Here is a 23,945-nt window from a genome sequence, read left to right on the forward strand (position 1 = left end):
CACTGGTGTACAGAGCGAATGTGTAAACAAGTCATTGAGGTATGAAGTGATAAGTCCTCTGAGTGCAGATAAACATAATTAATCTCTCTCTCTCTCTCTCTCTCTTCCCCCTTCCTCCCCCTCCCCCTCCCCCCCCCCCCCCCCCCCCCAGCGCCCGCTATGGGCACTGGCATAAGAATAAGGCCCCAGGGGAGTACCGCAGTGGTCCCCGCCTCATTATTTTCATCCTTGGGGGCGTGAGCCTGAACGAGATGCGTTGTGCTTATGAGGTGACCCAAGCCAATGGAAAGTGGGAAGTGCTAATAGGTGAGTGGGGGCATGTGTTCTAGAGGGAAGGGGCTGCTTCATCGCACTTCGATCCATTCCATGCTTTGGTGTTTCATTCTGTCTTCACTTCTCCATTGCCCCTGCAAAACATAGTCTCTAGACACGTTCGGGGATGGCAGCAAAGGGGCGAAGGGTTCTTTCCTCGTGTCTGCACTGTGTCTCATGGTGAGAGGCAGCTGCAAGCGGTGGGAAGTGCCTGATCACAGACACCGACAGACCCAGGCTCCCATTCTTGCTCGGCCACTGCCGAGTGGGTTACCTTGAGCAAGCACCCCACCTCTCCATGCTGCGATTTCCTTACCCAGCCAAATGGGGTTGTGAATACCCGCTTACAGCTTTGTACTAGGCCCGAGGTGGGACTTGTCTCTTTGCTGGCATTGGGCCTCCTGTTCAGAAGACGCTCAGTGAATGGAAGGTAAATTATCGCCCCCTCCTTTACCTGTCAGTTGCAGATAGACAGACACAGTGTGTGGGCAGATACTGCCCGAAACACACGGGCCTGACTCCTGGACTCTGCTGAGGGTTCCCCATCAATTCCGGTTCCTACGACTCCTAGGTCTGCCATGTACCCTTTCTGGTATTTCCTGCTGGTTTTCCAGAAGAAAGGAAGCAACTCGTTAGACCTGACTTAATGCAGCGGAAGATTTTATACCTTTTACCTGCCTGTAGGAGCTTCCAGTTTCTAGGGCTGGAAGGGGAAGAGTGAGCTGAGGAAAATCACGCTTTCTCCAGACGCCTTCCTTTTGCCCCGTCTTGCCCTTAACAAAATGGATTTGCACCTGCCTGGGGCTGCCTCTTGACATTGACTGACCCAAGGTTATGAGCACGTACTGCCCTGGCCTTTCCCCTGATCTCTAGAAGATGTGTCAGTTTTACACCCCTACTTCGGGGTGACCAAATTCCAGTGTGCCCGGCGCTCTCAGAGTGAGCAGGTCCTGCAGACCAGTCCACGTGGCCATTCCTGGTTGTGTCAAGATGGACCTGTTACTGTCAACCCCCCTTCTAGATACCACACCATTCAGTGGAGAGATTGGATATCCTCTCCCTCCCCTCCCCACTCCCTGGAGCTTCCCCGGCGGGTCACCCTTTCTCCCCGTATCGTTTTTTCCTTTTTGTTACATAGACGCCGGGATAAAGCTCTCTCTGTCCCCTGCTCGTGTGTACGTTGCATGCACGTGTCGGAGAACTCTCAGCTCAAACACAGCTTTGCGGGGCCGAAGCTGTCACAGCCAGGCTTTGGTGTAAATTTCCCTCTTCAGCTTTGGTCCTGACTTGCAGTTCCCTGTTGGGGGGTGGAACCCTGGGGAGATAACGGTGCCCGTGCAGATCCACGGAGGGGCCTTGCGCAGACAGCTGACGTCCGCAGTGTGGCCTCGCCTGCTTGGTGCATGCCGGCTGTCCTTGCGGCCTGTGTGCGTGTGCACGTGCGCGTGCTCGCGTCTTGCTTTCTCATACCTCATTGGCTGCATAAAACGTAGGCCTAACTTGGCATGTTCCTGTAACGTACCTTTGTTCAAGCAGTCAGCTGGCCTCTGTTCTCCCGCAGGTTCTACTCACATTCTTACTCCCACCAAATTTCTCATGGACCTGAGACACCCCGACTTCAGGGAGGCCTCTAGGGTATCTTTTGAGGATCAGGCTCCAACAATGGAGTGAGAGCCAAAGAAACAAAGTAAAAGCAGCTTATTACAGAAAAGAAACTCTTCCACTCTGAAGGGTTTTCTTTGATTATTCCGTCACTCTTTTTCTTTATTTTTCCCTTTTCAGTTTATTTATTTGATTTCTTTTCAACAAGAAAATGCTTGCAGTTCTTAACACCGATTGAAAATGTGTCCGATGCTGCCTACACAGACCCTGCCGCGAGAGCCTCTGGGCCCCGGCCTGCCAGCTCACTCGTGCCCTGGGTCACCTGCTGCTCAGTCAGGCAGTGCAGCCCCCTGGGTTGTAAACCAAAAATGATCATGACTGCTATGACCAGTCCTTCGGAGGGACTGGAAGCCGAGGGATGCCGGAGGCACGGCACGCAGGCCTACCGGCCCGGGGTGTATCTGTGGGCACCAGGCAGGGAACGCGTAGCGTCCCGCTTGTGACATGGTGTGGGAAGTTGTGAGTGAGGCCAGTAGGCGTTCGAGGGACTGTCCTGTCCAAGAAGGCAGAACTCCAGTGGAGAGATCCATGGGCACCTGATCGTGGGGAAGGCTCATCGGAGTGCGTCAGGATAGACTCCGTGTCAGTGGTAGTTAGACGCGTAAATTCCTTTTTTCCGGGGCAGGCACTCGTCCCAGGGAACTGTTGCTAAGGGGTGACAGGGTCACGAGCCACCACGTACTTGATGAACTCCAGCCACCAGTGGAAATCTCGTGTCTCGTGTTCATCTGGGGAAGATGGCCCTTCGTAGTCATTTACTCTCTCAGTAGTTGCTTTTATTTTCATTCTCCTGTGGGTATTTTTCCAGGGTGGAGTTATCACACCCCTCTCTCTCACTGAAGTCTGTTAGTGAGATCTGAGAACCTTTGGGTAAAAATCTGTTCTTAACACGGTGTGCTGTTCGAAAGAGCGTCTTCTCTCTCCCACCACGCTTGTGCCTTTACCTGTTACCCAGGAACCGGCATCTGTCTGGTGGACTATCCAGACTTTCTTCTCATCCTCATCCCTTCCCCTCTCTTGCCGTCCCTCGTATGTCCCGGGAACCTCCTGTGAAGTGTTAAGCGGCAGACGCATACTGAAGAAGTCCATTGTAGCATTAGTTATTCTGTAGTTTCCTCACACAGCCTGTGAGGAGGCCACAGTCTGCACACCTGCCCTCATGTACTTCACCGACGACGTCCCTGCCCCTCTCCCGCCCAGACTGACATGTGGCCTGGTGAGTCAGAGAGCATGAGTCACCTGGAGCAGTCGGGAGGCCTAGACTCTTGCCCCGGTCCTGCCAGGAGCACGTGTGGGACTGCAGGAGGTCCTGCCCCCGCCCCCCAACCAGGGCACAGAACGCAGAATGCGGGGAGGCTGGGTCCTGGATCGCAGGGCCCCAGGTCCTGAGCTCTGACCATCTAATTCAGCAACTCGGATCGGGTGCCTCAGCGCTTGCGGTCCTGCCCTCGTGCACCCGTGCTCTCTGGTACACCTCAGGGGACTGGGCTGTCAGAGCCATGACCGGGGCGGGGGGTGGGGGGGGGGAGGGGCACTGGAAGCGTGCTTGTTTGTATAAAGAGAACGTGCTCCATCCAAAACGGGACTCGCTCTAAAGGTCGGGACAGGCAACTGTGCGCTTTGTCTCCTCTCCTTCCTGTGGCCGAGAGACGGCTCCCCCGGGGCACTGGTGAGGGGAGAAGCAGCACGTGGGTCACCTGCACGGTGCAGGGCGGGCTGGCCGTGGCCCTGCGCTGCCTCCCTCTAGACAGTGCCGCCAGTGGGCGGTGGATAAAAGCAATTGTGAAGAACACAGCCATTGTTTAGAAGCACCTTGGTTGCTTGGCAATCAGACATCTGGTTCTGTGTGCAGATGGCAGGGAGGTGATCGGCATTTGCTGCAGGATGTATTTTCAGACTTACGGAAGGAAAGATGTTCAGTCCAGGCTTTGGTGGTGGCAGACCACTTGCAGGGTCTGAAAGACCTGCAAACCCAGAGCCCGGGGGCTCCAGCTAGGATTCACTCTGCGATCCCCTGCCTCAGAAGCAGCCTGTCCTTTGCAGGCTGGTGTTCTTTGTTTTGTGCTCAGTCAGCATAGGTTCTCGGCTGCCATCTGAGCAAAGAACACAAATACTCGAGTTGTGTACTCGTGGCTTCTGAAATGCTTTTTGGGGCAGTGTCGTGTTTTAGAGAGTTCCTTTAGGAAAAAGCAAGGCACGGAGCCCTAATCCCAGGGAGGTCAGAAGACAGATGAAAATCTGACTTGCCTCCTTCTGTTGTGATTGTCCGGTGACCAGAGACTAGGACAGTGCGGGCCGGGAGCAGGACGGGTTGTCTCCGGCCAGGGTCGATGTCTGCAGTTGTCTGCAGCAACTTAGCCTCTAGGAGATGAGTTTTCCTGCTCGGCAGTGAACGAGAGCATCCCTTGCCGGCTCCCCGCGTGGGTGCCAGTGCCCACTGATCCTCCGGCCCGTCTCTCCCCCAGGTGCCGGGTGAAGGGGGCCGGCTGGGCAGCCGGAGTGCACAGGTGTCCCCAAGCCTCACTTCCATTGCATTAATCAGTCGCCTCCATGTTGTCCAGAAGTGAAGTCTTTGCTTTAGGTTCTCACCCCAAGCTCTGGGGGAGGGTTGTGTTAAAAGTACCAGCCTTGAGGGAATGTCCAAGAGGCTATTGGGAGCCGGTGGAAGAGCCATACACAGCACTTGCACTTCAGAAAAAGCGTTTGTTTTTTTTATATTAAATATTTCACTTTATTCCCAGTTGGAGTCAGACAAGTCTCATGTTTCAGTGGGACTCAGATTTGAATCTGTACCCAGAACCAACCCATTGCCCAGCTGCTATTTGAGCACTCACTTGCATGTCCCCTCCTGGGGCCGGGTGCCCAGAAGTGAGACCGACGGCATGACGTCTGGGCCCGGCCGTGCCACCAAAGGGCTGCGAACGTGCCCCCTGCTGCTCTGGGCTTCATTCTCCCACCTTCAGGACGTGGGCTGGCCAGGAGCGTGTTTCCAAAACCTGGCAGATCAGCAGACTCTCCTGGGTTGCTCTTGAATGTACTCCCTCCCTGGTGCCCGCCCCCCCCCCCCCCCCCACCGGGTCTTCGGAGTCCGTAGGTCTGTGTTGGCCAAACCCAGGGATGCCTAGACCAGCTGACCTGATTTTCAGATTCTGTCAGAGAGGAAGGATTTTGTCCAGGCAGAGCTCTGGCCCACAGCTTTGACAGCCCTTTGGGTGACTTTGTTTTTGGAGACACCCACTCACATTTCTCAGTCTTGCAATCATGTAGCATAAGAGGGATGGACCCTCCGTTGCGGTTCTGGAGGACCGACGTGGGCCGCCCCCTGTGGGTTCTAAATGTGGGTTTGCGATATGTGTATCCCAAACGCGCCCAGCTCCGTTCGCGGTATTTGTGGTGGTGAAAACCTTGACCAGGACATTTAAACAGTACAGATGACTCAGTGGCAAGAATTGGCTCTCAGGGGATTCGGATCAACAACAGCTGGTCTGAATCCTTTAAAGACACCCAGTGAGTTAGGATCCAGGAGTTCCTGAGCCTGTTGCAAAGATACTTGGCCCTGGAAGTTTTCTTCTTTCAGTCAGACTGGGACCACCAGATGGTCAGCCGTCAGGTGATAGATATTCTAGAGCATGGATTCCTTGATCTCTTTTTGGCCTCCCTCAGACCGTGGATTTGCCTGCAAGCAGGGGTCAGGAGCAGCTTGGGGTGGGTATCTGCTCAGAGGCTCCCTTTTGATTTTTCCTCTCAGTCGAGTCTACAGTCTCATTTCCTGGAACTCAGCTGGATGGCTGCGGGAGGGCATTAGGGACGGTTTCTCCGGCGTGTTGCCTTTACCTGGAAAGCCCCCAAATTGATTCTGCACAGAGTACCCAGCTGTCTTCCCGGGTGTAGATGAGCAGGCTGCATGGAATTGAGGTTGGGAAGGCCCTCCTTCTGGCAGTGTGGTTCACTGTTCAGAATTTGGCAACGTTTATTCCTGTTTTCTCATTTGGGGAGTAGTCTTTGACCTTATTTTAGGACCAGTAGGAAGATCAGTGAGGTCAGAGAAATGAGTGTACCTCGGGGGAAGGTGGTCCTGTAAAAATGCCCAGGGACATACTGCTGAAGGCCGCGTGGCCTTTGCTGAAGGAGCCTCGGGTCTGCAGAGCAATGGGTTGGCTTTAGAGCGCAGGGGCTGGTGGAGGCTATAAGCTCAGCACCTCTGGGAAGTAGCCGCGGACTGGTTCCCCAGGACAGTGACAGGGTGACTAGAGCTTGAACGCTGGAGGCCAGGAGGTTGGAAGAAGCGAAGCCTCTCATGCTAGAGAGGGCTTCACAAGCTTTCTGCCGGTCCAGACTTGACCAGGAAGGTTCAAGGCCTGCAGTCCCAGCAGTCACGCGTCAGCTGAGCACACAGTGGTCAAAGGCATAGGGACCCTGGTATTCGGAATCACCCCCGACAAGCCAGCCAAAGCCTTCTTTTGCCTACCGTCAGGGTGGCAGTCTGGCACCCTGGTGGTTTCTGTCCCCATGCCCTCGCCTGCACCTCCAGGGAGGCACATTTTCAAGTACGGATCTCTTTTGTTCAGTTCTTCTCTCCCACCGGGACCTCTTTCTTTGAAGCCCACTGCTGCATGTGTACAGGCCTCATGTTCACGCACCAGTCACTTCTGTTCTGTTTGAGTAAAGTCCATGTCCAAACCACACGGTCCATGCATCTTTTTTTACTGCACTTATTAGATTCTCTCTCTCTCTCTCTCCTTATGAAAAAGGACTTCATTTATTTTTTAATTTTTTTTTTTAATTTTTGCAGTAGAAGTATATCTAATTCCATTAGCTTAAATTTTTTGCAAGCATTTCTAATCTCTTACAATGTGCGGTCTCTGCAAGGTAAGGCCTCAGGTACCCTGGCCCTTTCCCTTTCACACCTGAGGTCCCGCCCATCAGGGCAGCACCAGCCGGCTGGCTCCCAGAGGTCAGTGGCTTCCCCAGGGTGCCCTGCCCATCACTTCCTCCCTAGCAGGCGCCATCCTTTCCATACACAGCCCCCTACCGACCCCACCCCCTCCCCAGCCTTCCCCTGCCATATGGTTTGGAATTTCTCTCCCCGGCTGGCTTCGCCTCGAGTGCAAGAGAGAATCAGAAACGCAGCTGCCCCGTCCCCTGGCAGATGGCACTGAGCCCAGATGGAGAGGCGGGCGGGCTCCTTCCTTGGTACAGCCTGGGACCATGCCTAAGTCAGAGGATGTGTTTTGTTTATCCACGGTCCCCAGGTGCCTCCCAGGCCTATTGTGATGTGGACCCAGCACCCGATCCCCACCCCCCTCCCTGCTTCCACTAGACCCAGACCAGGGTGGGGGCGGGGGAACAGATGCAGATCTGGGAACTGAAGGGCAGGAAAGGAAATGCGGTAGAGCCTGGAGCCAGCAAGCTCACTGTCTTTTCTGCCCCCCAGGATCCACGCACATTCTCACCCCACAGAAACTGCTGGACACGCTGAAGAAACTGAATAAAACAGATGAAGAAATAAGCAGTTAAACAAATAAGCCACCCCTCCAAAAAACGAACCCTATTCCCACAGTGCTCCGCAGCCCCTGCTGCTGCCCGCCTCGGTTACTTTGCTGACCCTGTCCCTCCACTGCCTCCCCCAGCTCTGCACGCCCTGGACGGCACTGTCGCCGCTGCGTTCTCGTGTTTAACGATGCCCTCTTCCTGTGTGAAACAAAAGAAAATAATGCATTGTGTTTTTTAAAAAGAGTATCCTCTATATGTGTCCTAAGGGGAGAAGTTCCTGTGTAAGGGACATACTGCTGGAGAAGTTGTGGAACTGTCTAGAATGAGTGGACACCTTCTCCCCATTACTATGATCCCCTGACCTTGTACATAGCCCAGTGTGACATGCGCAGATTGCTTGAGTATGGGAAGGTAGACGTTTGGGTGTTTCACAAAATCTCTTTTGGGTTGTTCCTGTTCTTTTTGGGAATCCCAGAGATGTCTGTTACTGGAGTATTTCAAACTGAGGATTAATCTGTGGTCTCCACGCCAGTCCTTATCTACCCCTCAGCCTGCTCTCGTCCAGATACGCTTGGCGGTGAATATCAGGTGACATCGTGTGAGGTCCGAGCTGGAAGTGACCTCTTTGGCTTCCCCGGTGGCTCGTCCTCCCCAGGGGCTGTGGGAGGGGCTGGAGGTCCGTGAAGTCAGGCTGGGTGCTGGCTGGCGTGCGGCCTGTCACCACTCCTTCCCTGGCCCGCGTCCACAGCGCTGTGATCCCAAGGGAAGTAGTCTTGGGGCCTGAGTCACAGGGCCCCAGCAAGCGAGGAGCAAGCTCCCGCCAGGACCTTTGTCTCTTGGAGAAGCAGTTAGGTTGGGGTTTTTGGCCAGACCTTTCCTTTCCCGGGCACCACCACCCCTACCGAACCTCTGTTTCTCAGTGGGGTCAGCATGGATGGTGCTCGAGGGCCAGGAACGGACGAGGATGGGATGGGTACTGCAGGCTCCTGGGCAGAGGGCCCTTTCTTGCAGAGAAGGGTCTGCGCACCTAAGACTTCAAACCGCCAGGAGAACAGCCTGTTGAATTTATGCAGACTCTGTTCAGATTATCCTCAGTTTAAGATACTTCATGATACTTTATTTTGTGTAGCGTGGGGTCATTTGTCGTCGTGGTTGTAAGAGAAAATGATCATTTTATTCTCTGTATAACACTTAGCTCTAGAGCAAAAATGAAAGAAGCAAATGCAGAAAGGGTGTCTCGTCATCCTCTAGACTCAGCAGCAACTCCGTTCTCCGATGGTGAGCGCACCACGTGTGCTGCTGCTGTGGTCATGAAATACAATGACAGTGGAAGTCACAAAAATGTCCCCTGCCCAGCCCCCCCGCTGCCCTTTAACCCCTGCCAACCGTGTGCATATTACTGTCTCGTGATGTCCTTGCAGACGTGGTGAGTGCTAGTTCCACGCGGCCGCCCGCTTTCCTTTCAGAGCGCGCTCCTCGCCCTCCCCGTTGGATGCTTTGTGGTGTTTTCTCAAGGCTTTGAAATCTCCCCTGCTCACTCGCATTAGTTTTCAGGCCTCTTCTGTCTCCCTTCTCCCCCTTAAGATACCTTGTTTCCTTAGGACAGAACTGTAGGTGCTCGCACTGGTTCGTCTCCTGCTGTCCCTGCTTGTTCTGTCCCCTCCCCTTGACCAGACAGGGCCCACAGTTCAGGGCCTTGTTTGTCAAACATGTTGGGTTCCTTTCTCTGTTATTTATATAAAAATAATTTATCAAAAGAATATTTTAAAAAAGCTAGTCTGTCTTGAAACTTGTTTACCTTGAAATTATCAGAATCTCAGTGTTGGAAAGTATTGAAGCACAAACATGTATCATCTCTGTACCGTTCTGTACTAAAGCACTCGAGTCTAATAAATAAATCGATCCGCACCCATTCACGGTGTCCGGGGTGTCTCCTGGCTTGGTTTCACTTTGGGGAGTCGAAGGAGAAAGGCTTCTGCCGTGGTCCGTTGCAGATGAGACCGCCACCCCGGCTGTGGCCCGGAGTCTTCTGGATCCCCGGTCAGCATCACTCGTAGTAAGATCTGTAACAGCTGGGGCGCCTGGTGGCTCAGTCGGTTAAGCATCTGACCTCGGCTCAGGTCAGGATCTCACAGTTCACGAATTTGAGGCCCGCGTCGAGTTCTCTGCTGTCAGCACAGAGCCCACTTTGGATCCTCTGTCCCCCTCTCTGCCCCTCTCCCACTTGTGCTGGCTCTCTCAAAAATAAACATTAAAAAAAAGAAGATCTGTAACTGTCTCACATTTTAGGACAGTCCACGAAGCTTGTCTTGGGCCCCGGGCAGCAACAGGACTCAGCTTGTGGCCAAGGGAGCTCTTCCTTGTCTTCTCTCTCCTTACCTGGAGTGTCTCTCTAGCTCGGAGACTGTAGCTCCGAGACTGCAGGCCTCCATCTTGCAGATGCTGCCTGCTCACCGGCAGTGTATTTAGGGCGTGCGAGGAGGTCAATTTATCAACCTTCCCCTTCTCCTCTCTTCCTGCTGCCACACCCCCTGGCCTCATGAGCTCTCCCAATCGGATGGGGGGGTGTGTCCTGCTGCTCTGGAAGCCGGTTCAGAACCCCGGGCAGACGGAGATGGGTTTGGCCCAGCGTGGGGAGTAGACCCTTGAGTTAGGGTTGGGGTCACACCGGAAACTTGCTGGCATAGGAGGCACAGGGGAGTGGGATTCTTTAGGAACTTCTGATTCGAGTCTTTGGTCCCCAGTGACCGCCTCATTCAAATCCTGATCTTCAAGGCATGAAGACTCCTAACAACTGGAGGCCAGTTGCTGGAAGTTCTACCTCCTCGACCCAACTGGGTGCTGGTGAGACTTGCCTGATAGGTAATGATGCCAGTGACCATTTGCTGAGTTCCTGCTCCGCGCCAGACCCCTCACGTACTGGGTCTCTTGGGTGAACCCCCTCCCAGTTTTACAGGCGAGGAAGCCGCGGCCAAGAGCGATGCAGTTAACCCACAAAGCCCACTCCAGCTGGGGGGCATCAGACACTCACCGTCTTAGGGCGGCAGTTGCTGCCCCAGTAACCAAACCCTGGAATGAGATCCAAGATCAGAATGTTTAAATTCTAAATTGTTCTGGGGGCACCTGGGTGGCTTAGTCGCTTGTGTGTCCGACTGTGGCTCGGGTCATGATCTCATGGTTTGTTGAGTTGGAGCCCCACATCAGGCTCTGTGCTGACAGTGCAGAGCCTGCCTGGGATATTCTCTCTCTCTCTCTCTCTCCTCTCTCTCTCTTAAAATAATAAACTCAAATAAATAATTCTAAATTGTTCTAAACTGAGTTTACGTTAAAACAAAGTGAATGCTGTTGGCTCCTTCCTTCCAGGGCTACGCATACCCTCCAGGCCCATAGTAGTGGCTTGTTAGTCTCTTCCTGATTGTTTCTGACCTGCTCTGACCCAGGGTTTCTGCCACCTGTCTCCATTCCACCGCCCCCCCCTCCCCCGCACCGAGGCAGAGACCTGGCCCATTTTATGCTCCTGGCAAGAGTCCTGGTTCTTTTGTGTTTACACAGCACAGATGGAGCCTGTGGGCCGCTCCTCCAAAAAGTCTCCAGTGGTGTTAAATATTCTTGGAGGGACGGGCGGTTCTGAAACCAAAGCAGACGATGCTGAACCAGTAACTGAGCAATCCTAAACCAAGACAGGTCAAGCGCTGTAGCCGGTCACTCTGCCTTTCCAGGGGGCCAGGTCTAGGCTGGGTGGGGGTGGGAGGGGGGGGGTCTCAACCAGGCCCTGTCAAGGGGCCTGTACACCCATCTCAGTATGATACCAGGCGTTGGCTCCTAAGAGACAGAGTGGCAGAGGGACTAGGAGCACAGACCTCGGCCTCGGGCAGGCCTGGGTAGAATCCACTGTCAGTCTTGTCCTACGGGACCCTGATGAGGGACTTTGCCCCTCCTGCGAGGGACGCCTGTGGACGGGTGATGCTGGGCTGGCCCATGGTAAGTACAAGCAGCACTCGATCGGTGCTGGTGGTGCTGCTGCTGATCCCCAGCCACGTCTGCGGGGAGAAGAATAAACATGCCCATGCACTAGCGGGGGAAGCATAGGTCCGTCAGCTAGAGAAGGGGTAAACTGCGGCTACTCTGGCAGTTACAGATGGGTGCCCTACACCTGTCCACATGAATAAATCTCCAGAACGGTGTCGAGTGAAAAGATGAAGTTCCAGAAGGACACATACAAATGATGCATTTATGTAAGGTTTTAAAACTGCATAGAGAGCTACATAATGCTATAGATACGTATGTTGTCAATGTGCAAATGCTTGCACGAGAATGATAAATCAACCAAAATTAGGAAGTCTCCTGGGTGGCTCAGTTGGTTAAGCGTCCGACTCTTGATTTCTGCTCAGATCACGATCTCCCGGTTCTGAGTTCAAGCCCCGTGTCAGGCTCTGCGCTGATGGTGTGGAGCATGCTTGGGATTCTCCGTGTCCATCTCTCTGCCCCTCTTACCCCTCAATCCCGCTTGAGCTCTCTCTGTGTCTCTCAAAAAATAAGTAGGGGCACCTGGGTGGCTCAGTCGGTTGAGCGTCCAACTTCGGCTCAGGTCATGATCTCGCGGTTTGTGGGTTTGACCCCCCGCGTCGGGCTCTGTGCTGACAGCTCGGAGCCTGGACCCTGCTTCGGATTCTGTGTCTCCTTCTCTCTCTGTCCCTCCCCCCGCCTTGTGCTCTCTATCAAAAATAAAATGTAAAATAAATAGTTTTTAAAAATTAGGATGGTGGCTACCCATGAGGCAGAGGATGGTTACTGTGGTGTTAACCTTATATCCACAATCACAAAAGGAATCAGTGGTTTAAACTAGTGCTTTACTGAATCAAAAAATATATAGGTAATAATTCTAACTGTAGCTAATAAGTATTGAGCAATTATTATGGCAGGCATGAGTGTTTTCTATCTATTTTGCTGAATCTTCTCAATTCTAGGAGCTAGATGTCATTATTAACCCCACTGACAGATGGGGAAGCAAACCTTGAGCAAACCTCAAGATCATGACCTGAGCCAAAGTCAGATGCTTTGCCGACTGAGCCACCCAGGCGCCCCCAAATGGTTGTTTTCTGAAGCCACTCCTCTTAATTGCTCTCTACCGAGATCTCCATTGGTTTGGACGACGCCCTTACACACGGGAGTTTTTGAAGTTCTGATACAAATAAAGTCAGCTCCCCGGGGCAGAACCGTGGAGCTCCTTGTCCTTCCCTGCCCGTTTTTCCCCAGAGCAGGACCCATGAACCACTGCACCCAAGCTGGGAGCCGGACCTACTTTTCCTGGAGTGACCGTGCTCTACAAGTGAGAACTAGGAGGTGGCAGCCCCTGGTCTTCTCAGCTTGCTCCCGCGGGTGGAGAACCCCCACCCTATGGGCCAACCGCGGTGGGGGCCATCAAGGTCCAAGTATTCCCAGCTTGCCACCGCCTGGACTAAGCTTCCACCTTGCAAGTGGGCCCGTGTGGGAAGTCTTGTCTGCTGCACCTGCTTGAAACGAGATTTTGCCACATAGGACCGGAGAGGAGGATGAGAAAGGCCAGCAGCCTGCCCTTCCCAGGATGAAGCTGTGGCCCCAGACTAGGGGCTGGAGGGTAAGGATGCCCCCACTTGCTCAGAACGGTGCACCCCAACTTAAACATCTATAACACAGAACCGAGGATGGGGAGTGGATGCGTTTTTTTGTTTTTTTGACACCAAATACATGTCACTTTTCTACACCATTTCTCCAAATCTCCAACACCAACTGGGGTGTCCAATGGCTCAAGTCATTTCTGACACCAACTACTCAGTGCAGACCCCATAGGTCAAGGGCTCAATCCCATGAAACTGTGCCCCTTCAGATGCCAGCCACCAATGGGGTACCTCGCCTACCCATACTTCTGCCCAGCTGACTACAAATTCTGGAGTTCCCAAGACCCCTGTCCTCAGGTTTGATAATTCATAGAACAACTTACAGAACTCAGAAAAGCACTTTACTTACTGTTTTATTATCAAGGATACAACTCGGGTACAACCAAATGGGAGATGCATGGGGCAGGGGGTGGCCCAGAACTTCCCTGCCTCCTCCAGGCATACCACCTGATTGGTTAAATCCTTGGCCCCTGGTGATCTCAATATCCACCCCCTCTCTCCTCCCCAGAGGTTTGGGGCAGGAGTGGGTTCTGTGGAAAGTTCCAACCCTCTAATTATGTGCTTGGTCTTTCTGGTGACTAGCCCCCCATCCTGAGGCTGTCCCCCACCCACAGTCCCTTCATTAGCATAAACTCAGGCACAGCAAGAGGTTTGTTATGAATAACAAAAGATACTGTCTCATTTAGGAAATCTGGAGGGTTTTAGGTCCTCTGCCAGAAACCAGGGGCAAAGAACAAATACATATTTTTTCCTAAACCTCAGCAGTGGGGCGTCAGGGTGACTGTTGGTTGAGCATCGACTCTTGATTTCGGCTCAGGTGGTGATTTCACAGTGGGATTCAAGCCCCACGTCGGACTCTGCACTGTGCGGAGCCTGCTTGGGATTCTCTCTCCCACTCTCTGCCCCTCCCCCACCCACATGCTCTGTCTCTCTCTCTCTCTCTCTGTCTCAAAATAAAGTAACACAACTCCAGCAGATAAGGGGGTGGATCACTGCTCAAATACCACCCTCATTCTTGCAGGGATTTAGTAGATTTTCCTGAATGTTTCTCTATTCACTGTATGCCTTTGTAACAATTAACAGACACTTTGGGGCAGATGGAGCATTTCCACTGAGCCCTGTGGAACACGGAGCCAGTCTCTGAACAGGGTCATCCTGAGATCCCAGCATGGTCTCAGAGGCCTCAGGAGAGAGGTTCCTTGGCCTGGGAGCCGGGTGACTGTCTTCTTCTCGTTCTGGCGGGACTCTGGGGAAGTCCCCCTCTCTGATTGGCACAGTGAGGCAAGGCAGTGGTTTCTAGGGCTCACCCACTGTAACATTTCCACCCAGAGGAAGGAGAGGTCTCCCCAGAGTCCAAAAAAGTGCCCCAAGAGCCTGGCATCCTGATTTTTGAGATGCCATGATCTGGGACAACCCAGCCTACAGCCTCTGTCGGTGCTTGGCCTCGGAGGGGGAGGCTGGTTGCTAGTGCCCAACCTTGCCAGGAAGAGGACAGGGTCCCTTTAAGATCTGCCTCACTCCCTGAGTTTGTTGCTATGTATGGGACCAACTTCCTTAGCAACCACCTGGCTTCTTAAAGGGGCCCTGGGGCAGTGGTTGCCACCAGCCATGGCTTCCAAAAAGAAGGCAACTAAGGGGACCAAGGAGCCCGAGGTCAAGAAGAAGAAAGGTGGCAAGAAGGATGCCAGCATGGCCAGCAAGACTGCAGAAACGCCTTTAGGCGAGGAGATGCGAGAATTCTACCACATCCAGATCCGAGACCTGGAGGACAGGCTGGCCCGGTGGGTAGGCAGTCAGGGTGGTCCTGTTGGGTCAGAAGCCCTGCTCAGAGCTGACCACTGTGCAGGCTCGCTCCGGGGGTCCGAGGCCTGTGTTCTGGCCTCTAGACTCCAGCCTCACTTTCCTCCTAAGTAACACTGAGAGGCTTCACAATTTGACCTCACCCATCTCAGCTCCCAGAGTCCTGGGGTCCTAATGCTAAACTGGCAACCCTGCCCCAGGCAAGCACCGCTCGTGCCTGCCTCACTCCTGCACCATGGGATCACGTGCTTTATAAGAGGACAGACTTCAATCGGTGGGATGAATTGAAAATGGCAGCCCCCTGGCAGGTGGGCAGAATACCGTCCTTCCTCCCGCCACCTCTCCCACTCCCATGAGGCCTGCGCTACCATTCCCTGCACTGTGTACACCACTGACATACCCACCTGCTGAGCCCAGGTGTTTTTTCACGCTGGGCCTCAGTTTCCCCAAATGTAAAGGAGGGTTGTCTCCCCAGGGCTGCATGACATAGATGGAACTGTGTGTGGGAAGGGTCTGTACCTCTTCTGAGACATGCTCACTTGCTTATTTTTCTTATTTTGAAACTACTTTCTTCCTAGTTACGATGCGCTAGCCCAGTCTCAGGGTGACCCTTAAAAGACAAACCCCTTTCTAATAAATAAATAAATAAATAACCCCTTTCGTGACCGTCAGGCAGTTCTTCCCCAGATGACGTTGCAGATACTCACGGCCAACGTTGAGTCCTTCATGTGTCCTTCAACGTTGAGTCCCACAGGTGGGTCCTGTGCTGGCGCTTCACTGGGTCCTTGAAACAGTCCCAGGAGAGAGGTCCTGACCATCCCCATTGTACAGGCGGAGGGACTGAGGCTCAGAGAGGGAAGTCACTCCCAGGAAGAGGAGGTGCCAGGATGGGAGCCCTGGCCCTCCTGACCTCCCTGTGCCAAACTGCTCCCTCCTCCACAAAGCAAGTCATTCGGCTCTGCACCCCCCAAGGCCCTGTAAGCAGCAGCCCTTCAGAAGATGTTGGTTGAACAGGGGCACCTGGGTGGCTATCAGTTGAGCGTCCGACTTCAGCTCAGGTCACGATCCCACAGTTCGTGACTTTGAACCCCAATCCGGCTTGCTGCTGGCAGCCCGTCAGTGCAGAGCCCACTTCAGATCCTCTGTCCCCCTCTCTCTGCCCCTCCCCCACTTGTGCTCTCCCAAAAATAAATATTAAAACAAAGATGTTGAATAAATAATGAAGTAAAGCAGCTTTCCAAACAACTTCTACAAATTATTCCACTGGAAACCAGTAAATCATTTATATAATACTCTCTAAAAATTCACGTTCCCCTCAAGCTGAGAAACCAGATGGAATGTATTTGGGAAAAATGCATTTGGAAGACAGTTGTCAAGTGCTTACTGTTTGCCGAGCCCCTTTGTCAGACCCCAAGAATACAGAAGTCCGAGGTCTGCCAAGTGGATAAGACACCTATGACCTCAGGTCTTGACTAAACAAAGGCCCACTTAACAGGAGGGCACCAAAAAGAGGGTCACAAATGGGGCTTAGGTTCAAGAAGGCTCCACTGAGGAGGCCCACCAGGGTTCACCGGGCAGACGAGGGTAAGGAAGACAGCAGGTGCAAAGGTTTCGGGTCGCAAAGCATGGACGCGTTAGGGAGGGTGCAGAGCTGGCAGACTGCAACAGTAAACATTGTGGTTAAGAACCCTGACTTTGGGATCAGACTGATTTGGGTTCAAATTCCGATTTCACCACTTACTGACTAGGAGTTTCTTCAACCCTCTGAGCCTACATTTCCTCATCTGCAAAACGGGCATAATTATCATAGTACCCACTTCCTCACAGATTCAATGAATACACACCAGGTACCTACTATGTAGCATGCACTGTCCTAGGTGTTGGGGACACAGCTGTGAGTGTAACAAAGGCTCTGGCCTGGTGCTTCCATTCTGGTGATGTAATGGATGTAGAGCATTGAGCACAGGCATTGGCTATGGTCGTAAGTGCAGATCAGGGGGCACAGTGGGAGATGAGGCTGGATTCCCACGTGAGGAACCTCGAATGCCCCCCGATGGGAAGACCCAGGGGAGCAGGCCCAGCTGCGCGGAGGCCTGGCTTGCTCACTCTCTAGACCTCTGCCCTGCACCCCCCTCAGGTACCAGCGGAAGTGGGATGAACAAGCCGTGCAGGAGAAGCTGTTCCGCCAGGAGTTTGAGCAGCTGGCCAACAACAAGAAGGAGATCGTGGCCTTCCTCAAGCGCACACTCAACCAGAAGGTAGATGAGATCACTGAACTCAACGAGCAGCTGCAAAGCCTGCAGCTGGCCAAGGAGGTAGAAAAGGACGCCTTTGAGGCACAGCTAGCCCAGGTGCGCCATGAGTTCCAGGAGACCAAGGACCAGCTCACCACGGAGAACATCATCCTTGGTGAGGAGGGGACTGGCAGGCGAGTCTGGGGCACACACCACGGGGGCAGGGAACCCAACGCTCTTGCTCTTCGGGCTCTAATCCCAGCTCTACCATTAACTCTGTGGCCTTAGGCAAGCCCTTCTCCTAGACCTTCAGGTTTCTCAGCTGGGAAATGGGGATAATACGTCTACCTTGAATAACAGCAGCTATGTGCTGCTTCCCACACATTACTTTCCGTAATTGTCCCAGCCATCGTCCGAGGCAGGAAATACTATCAACTCCCTACCCCCCCCCCCCCCCCCCGTCTGTAGGTGAGGAAGCACTTCAAGGAGTTGAAGTGTCTTGCCCAAGGTCACCCAGCTGGCGTGGTTTTTTTTGGTTTTTGGCTTTTGGGTTTTTTTGAGGCTTAAGGACAGCAGTAGTGCCTGGCCCAGGGAAGTTGTTCAAGTTCAATGGCTGTTGTCACTGTCACTTTCCAGAAAATAGAGGTCAAGGGAGGCGTTTCCAAAGAGGCGAAACGTGAATGAGGCTTCATAAGATTAGTGGTGGGGAAGAGACGGCGTTTCAGATGAAGACAATGAATAAGGGCAGGACAGAGCATAGCATCTCGTAGGGACAGGGGTCTGGCCTTACTGGATTGAGAAGCACAGGGAGGGCAGGAGGACTTGGAGGAAGTGGGGAGGGAGGGGCATCACGCAAGGCCATCGCTGCCCTCCCAAGGCGGCCCCTCACCGGGCCGTGCCCTGCGGTGGGGCAGGGGGGAAGCTGGCGGCTTTGGAAGAGTTCCGGCTGCAGAAAGAGGAGCTCACAGAGAAGTTCACGACACTGGAAGACCAGCTACGGAAGCAGGAGAGTGACTACAAGGACTACGTGTACAACCTCGAGAAGAAGTCTGTGCTGGACAAGGACAGGTGGGCAGGTTGGGTGCTGAGGCCACGCCAAGCTCAGGCCTCTGAGCCTCAGCTTCGAACTGGGGGGACTGCACTAGCTCAGGGACTCCCCCTCCTACTGCTCCTCAGAATCCTGGCTGGTGATGTTAGGAGGGGTGGAAAAAATAGATAAGCTCCCAGCTCTAGCCCTCACATGGGACTGGAGAATCCTTGGACTTCCTCTTGCCACTTTTCATGACTTAAGTTACATTTGTTTAATAGGTAATAATACATTGATATGGATCAAAATGCCAAAGGGTCTACAGGGGCTCTACCTGGAGCCCTGCCCCTTTTGGGAGATAGAGCATAGAGGCGGCCCTAAGCGCTCTGGGGAACCCCACACGGGAGGGCAATGCCTGTGCCCACTCCGCCTGATACCCCCTCGTTCCCACCCATGACTAGACTGAGGAAGGAGATCATCCAGCGCGTGAACCTGGTGGCCACTGAGTACCGAAAGGTGGCCACTAACCAGATGTGGGACACAACAAAGCGGGCCATCGTGGAGAACAACACGGTCACCCTGCAGCTGTCCAAGATATCCCGGCAAGGCGCACAGCTGCTACAGGAGAACGAACAGCTAAAGGGCACCCAAGAAGAGCTGTGCAAACAGCTGGATCTATTGGAGAACGCCCAGAAGGTCATGGCCAGGCATAGCAGAGGCCACCGTAAGGTGTGCCTGCCAGGACCTTGTCACAGGGCATTTGGTGCATAAAGCAGGCGGGAACCCTAGGGGAGCTGCTTCAGGGCAAACACAGCCTGGCAGGGTTGGGTCCCGGGCTGGAGCCAACTCATGAGGGAGGCAGCAGCAACGGGACAGGGTCCTTTGTGGGGGGTCCTGGGTGCTGGGCGCACCTCTGGTTTTTATTTATTTGGTCGAAAGCCCCCATAACTTGTTGAAGCGGGACCTGCCCCGGGCCACTGGGGGCTCTGCCCAGAGATGGTGCTGGGCCCCCAGTGCCTTGGCTGACCTCTCTGTACAAGGGGGTGAGCTCTGGGGGAGTCTGGAGCTGGGGGAGGGGGGCAGGCTGAGGGCCCACAGAGGGGCCAGGGTATGGCCACCTGCCCCCGCACCCGCAGATCATCCTCATGCTGACGGAGAAGTGCCGCGAGCAGCAGCGGGGCACAGTGGAGGCCGAGCAGCTGCGCCTCCAGCTGAGCCAACTGGAGCGGGGCCTCGGGCAGCTGCAGCAGGACACACAGACGCTGAGGTGCGCTGCGGAGCGAGGGGGGCGGAGCTTGAGGCCATCCCCTTTGGGCCACCTGACTGGGCCGGCCGGTGACTTCCCCTTTCCCAAGGGGCATGGAGGCCTGGGGCTGGATGAGGGTTCCTGGGGGCTGGAGAGAAACCGCCGAGTGCAGGGAGTGCAGGGAGGGGGCTGACTCGTCCTGGTCCTGGGCCCAGGAGTCAGAGAGACCAGCTGAACCTGCAGCTGGAGAGGCAGCAGGCTGAGGCACAACAGCTACAGCGGGAGCTGACTGAAGAGCAGAAGCTTCGGGCAAATCTGGAGACAGCCCTGGCCCAGGCCACCTTCATCCTACAGGACGTTCTACAGGTGACAGAAAGTGGGTGAAAGGGGCGGGGGGAGTGAGCCAACGTCAGACACTGGCGATAACCAGGACACCCGGAGAAGGCTGGGCCAGGGCCAGAGCCCCCCCAACACCCACCCTGCTGCCTTTCCCCCCGAGAGACTCCTGGCAAGTCCTTTCCTGATTTCTGTACTTCAGAGATCCCTTGAAGGTCTCCAAGTTGCTGGAGTCCCTCTCTGAGGCCCTGGAAGGCCTTGTGCCTCAGGCTTCTCATTTGGAGAATGGGTATCCCACCACAGCCAGGGTAAACTTGGAGAAAAGGGGCTCTGGGGTGTTTCCCAGAGGTGGGTGTCGGGGTCACCATGAGCCTGATCTCCGCGGGCCCATCCCCACCCTCGACCGGCAGATGCAACCTGATGAGGAGGACAGCGACTCTGATGTCGTGTTCCAGCTGCAGCTCAAGGAGATGCTGCACCAAGTGCTGGCCGTGCTCAGCTCAGCCGTGGTCCTCAGCCCCCGGCTGGCTGTGCATCTCAATCAGGAGAGCCAGACCCACAGCCCACCCAAGGGCAGGTGAGTGAGCGACCCTGTATGCCCTCAGAAGCAGCTGTGGCATTTGTTTGTCCAAGGGCTGTTCTCAGCTGACCCTGGGCCAGAACCCTGGCTTCCCAAAGCCTCTCTGAACCTCAGCGTCCTCAACTAGGAAACGCAGGTGGTGATGCCAGTCCTCTCTCCACAGCCAGCCTGGCACCCAGCCACCCAAGATGGGGTCTCTGCGTCAGCCGCCATCCAGCATCCCACCCTACCAGCCAGGGGACCTGGGCCTGGTGCCTCGACGGGCCCACATCCCACCTAACCCCGAGGACCTCAGGCTGCTCTCGCACACCACCCGTGTGGGAACCTTCCGGGTGCACAGCAGCCCTGAGGTAAGCGTGCCAGGGCCCCAGGCACGGCAAGATGGCAGCCAGCCCTGGGTACAGATCATACAGCTCTGCCACACTGCAGCCGCATGCAGCCCTCTAAGCCTCCATCTCCCCATCTGTAAAATGGGCCAAAGAAAAGGGTGGCAAGGCCTCACCGTGGGCTAAGGCACGCCCACGCATCACCTGGGAAGGGGGCTTGCTAGACCCTGTCGGCCCCTCCTCCGCTGGCAGGGGAAGCGTGGGAATCCCCTGAGGAGGCCTCGGCTTCCACGCCGCATCTTTAATTTTACAGATTCACACCTCTGGTTCTCCGAAAAGGTTCAAAAAGTTTAGTCTTCCTGAAGTTTCTCTACTTTCCAAGTAAAACACAGAGAGAAGACCAGTCCCCATCCCAGAAGTGGACCATTGTGGCCATAGTCCCCTCTCTTTAATCTATAGGTGGCCTGGGGCAGCCCAGATAAGAGGTCTATAAAAAGTGGATACCACAGGTTGGCACGGCACCTCTGTGAACCTGGCTGATGTGTGGGCGTGGTGGTTAGGGAGGCAGGAATTCACTGAGGTCAGGGCCTAACGAGGGCCGCTGGCTTCGTTCCCGGATGTGGTCCAGGAGCATGTCGGTGGCTCGCTCCAGCAACAGAGGCAGCAGTTCCTGCTCAGCGGCGGAGAAAGAGCCCAGCACATGGGCCTGCACTGTATCAGGGTGGGCGGGGCGCCCGATGCCTATCCGCAGCCTCGGCATTGCCTGTGGGGGAGCCAGAGGGGGACCCAGGGAGTTTTGATGCCCGGTGCGGGAGGCCCCCATGTTGGCCCACCAGACCCAGGGCAGGGCAAAGGGGCAGACTCACATGGGAGTTGAGACAGCTAATGCAGGAACGGACTCCGTTGTGGCCCCTTCAAGGGATACGGGAGGGACAATTAGTGCTTCCCTGGGTCAGCACCCTTCACCCCTCCCAGCCCAGGCTGGGGTCAGAGCACCCCTCTTCCCTGCCGAGACTGGGATCGGCACTCCTACCCCCACTCCAACTGGGAGGCTGTCCTCCCTAGCCCACCTTGACCTGCTCAGGGCCTCACCTGGCGCTTCCCCCCAGCTTCAGAGCCACTTTCCCCAGGGGCTTGTCCAGCTCATCATGCACCAGGTAGACCTCCTCAGCAGTCAGCCCAAACAGCTCCGCTTGGCACAGGGAAATGGTGGCCCTGGTTACTGCCCATCTGCCCAGAGGGCGCTGTCCCGACTCACGGCTCTCGTGAGGAGGGGCCGCAATTGACCCCATTTCACATATAAAGAAACTGAGATTCCCTTAAGTACCCGAGGCCAGAGGCAGCAATTGCAGCTCAACAGGCACCTGGAGGTGAAGAGATCTACCGCCGCCCCAGAACCCCTTCTCTGGCCCCTACGCCCTCCCGGCCGGCCCATCTCTGGTGCCCTTGACTCACCGGCCCGGGCCACGCTGCGCCCGCTGGCGTTCATGAGCCGCCGGGGCCGAAGCAGGACCAGCTGGGCATCCTCGAGCGAGGCCACGGCGAAGTCGGCCGCGCAGCGCCGGTCGCGCGCCCAGGTGTCCGCCACACCCAGACGCCGCGCCAGGTGCCCCAGCACCGCCAAGCCCACGCTGTGCCGCGTGCCGGGCAGTCCAGGGTTCCCGAGACCGGCCACCTGCGGGCGGCACCGGGGAAACTGAGGTGCGACATCTGTCGCCGCCCTCTGGCTTACAGCGCCCCCTGGGACCCAAACCGGAGAAAGGGAAACGGAAGGCAGGGTAGAGTGAGGAAGGGGGGCCAGAAACCCCGGAGACGCCAGAAGGCTGAGTGCCCCGGGAGCTGAGTGGGCAGAGCGCCTGGAGCAGGAGCAGAGTTCCTGGAAGCTTACAGCCCGTCAGAATACTGGCCCCATTTTCTAGATTAGATAACCGAGACAAGGAATTTGGGGGATGGTGTCTGGAGACAATGGCAGAACAGGAGCTAGCTAGGGCCCAGGAGCCCCTACGCCGCCGCGCCCCCGCCCCCGACGCCACTCACCAGCCACCGCTTCCCCGCGGGCCGGGGTTCCAAAGTGAGCACGCTCATGGCGCGACTCAACCACAGCGTGGCTCGCCGGCAGCCGTCTGGCCGCATGTCGCCCCCTTTCCCGGTATAGGCCCCGCGCCCTGACGTCAGTCAGGCCTCGACCAATCGCAGTGGCCATCCGTCCCCAGCGTCCAATCCCCGGGCGGGCCACGGGCCGCCTTGCTCCTAGGGAGCGGAAGTAGCGGGGCGGCGGCTGAGCCCGAACCTCCACTCATTCCGCGGCGCCGCGTCACAGTGTTCCTGTGGGGTGTCTTGTGGACTTGCGGAACCCTTGCATGACCTCCGGATTGGGAGGAGGGAGGCTTGCTCTGGCCCCTGCTGTGGCCCTGCCTGGCTGCGGAAACCTGACAAGTCCTCTCCCTGACGTACCTCGGCCTCCCCCGCCCATAAGTTTGCTAACCTCTTCCGGACTCTAACAACCCAGGGACCCCGGAGGCGTGGCCAGAGGGGCGGAGCCTGTGGGCGTCCTGGAGATGGTGCCTAGCAACGTCAGGGGTGGGCCTCGGGAGGTCCTCCCGGAAGGGAATTCAAAACAAACTCCAGTGAGGTGCGTGAGAGGGTCGGGAGGGAAGAGACCAAGGCTGAGTTCTCAGGAAGGGTTTTAAGCACAGGAGAGGAGAGGCAGGATCAGTTGTGCAAGCCTCTGCATAGAGAACTGAGGGCTTGGGACCTGTGTCCGGTGGGGAGTTCGGAGAGGCGGTCGGAGCTGGTGACTGGACAGAGATGGCATCGACCCAGACGAGAGGATGAGAGAAGAGAAGGGATCTAAGAGATCTTAAGGAAGTGAGGCAGACAGGACCGGAGGTGGACTCCCCGAGGTGGGAAAGCCTGGGGCAGGAAGTGCTCAATTTGGCCTGCTGGGCATGAGCGTCCCACAGGATAACCAGAGGGGCTGCAGGACCTCCTGGGCCTGCAGCTTGGGGCGGGGCCTCTGCTGGACACATTAGGGTGTTGGGTGTCAGGAGATGGATCTGGAACTGAGGGGAACCAGGAGGAGAGCAGAGGGCAGTGTGTGCACGAGAACGCTGGCCCTTGACTTTGACCATAGGAGAGGGAGAGAAGCAGGACTGGAGAGAAATTGGAACATCCCTAAGGGGAAGGGGGCTAGGAGCACCACCAGGACCCAAATTGTTCTGGAGGCCTCCTACCAGCCTCATTTCCAGCCCTCGTCCATCCTGTAAAACACC

The 23,945-nt window shown here is 55.5% G+C and overlaps 3 protein-coding genes across 5 annotated transcripts in view; 2 read left to right on the plus strand and 1 right to left on the minus strand.

Moving 5' to 3' along the window:
* STXBP1 (syntaxin binding protein 1) overlaps window positions 1-8,835 on the plus strand; it is a 74,009-nt gene extending 65,174 nt beyond the window's left edge. For both annotated transcript variants that reach the window (XM_042912685.1, XM_042912686.1), the window contains exons 18-19: window positions 152-306; window positions 7,409-8,835. In XM_042912685.1, coding sequence (XP_042768619.1) covers window positions 152-306; window positions 7,409-7,491 — 238 coding nt within the window. In that variant the 3' untranslated portion in view covers window positions 7,492-8,835. The remainder of the gene's footprint in view (window positions 1-151; window positions 307-7,408) is intronic.
* Window positions 8,836-14,538: 5,703 nt separating this feature from the next.
* On the plus strand, window positions 14,539-21,194 carry CFAP157 (cilia and flagella associated protein 157). Of its 2 annotated transcripts, none has more exons than XM_042913846.1 (9): window positions 14,539-14,905; window positions 17,062-17,333; window positions 18,073-18,226; window positions 18,647-18,914; window positions 19,322-19,452; window positions 19,647-19,797; window positions 20,178-20,344; window positions 20,515-20,697; window positions 20,987-21,194. In XM_042913846.1, the coding sequence occupies exons 1-9, from the start codon at window positions 14,664-14,666 to the stop codon at window positions 21,123-21,125; spliced, it is 1,707 nt and encodes a 568-aa protein (XP_042769780.1). In that variant the 5' UTR covers window positions 14,539-14,663; the 3' UTR covers window positions 21,126-21,194. The 2 variants fall into 2 exon arrangements, with proteins under 2 accessions (XP_042769780.1, XP_042769781.1); XM_042913847.1 differs by having other exon boundaries at window positions 14,540-14,905; window positions 20,511-20,697.
* Window positions 21,009-23,148, minus strand: PTRH1 (peptidyl-tRNA hydrolase 1 homolog). The gene is made up of 5 exons (XM_042913851.1): window positions 22,711-23,148; window positions 22,129-22,348; window positions 21,766-21,865; window positions 21,540-21,585; window positions 21,009-21,436 (listed from the first exon to the last, which is right to left on the minus strand). The coding sequence occupies exons 1-5, from the start codon at window positions 22,804-22,806 to the stop codon at window positions 21,230-21,232; spliced, it is 669 nt and encodes a 222-aa protein (XP_042769785.1). The 5' UTR covers window positions 22,807-23,148; the 3' UTR covers window positions 21,009-21,229.
* Between the last annotated feature and the right edge of the window lie 797 nt (window positions 23,149-23,945).

Source organism: Panthera leo, chromosome D4 (genome assembly GCF_018350215.1).
Source record: "Panthera leo isolate Ple1 chromosome D4, P.leo_Ple1_pat1.1, whole genome shotgun sequence".
NCBI classification, from domain to species: domain Eukaryota; kingdom Metazoa; phylum Chordata; class Mammalia; order Carnivora; family Felidae; genus Panthera; species Panthera leo.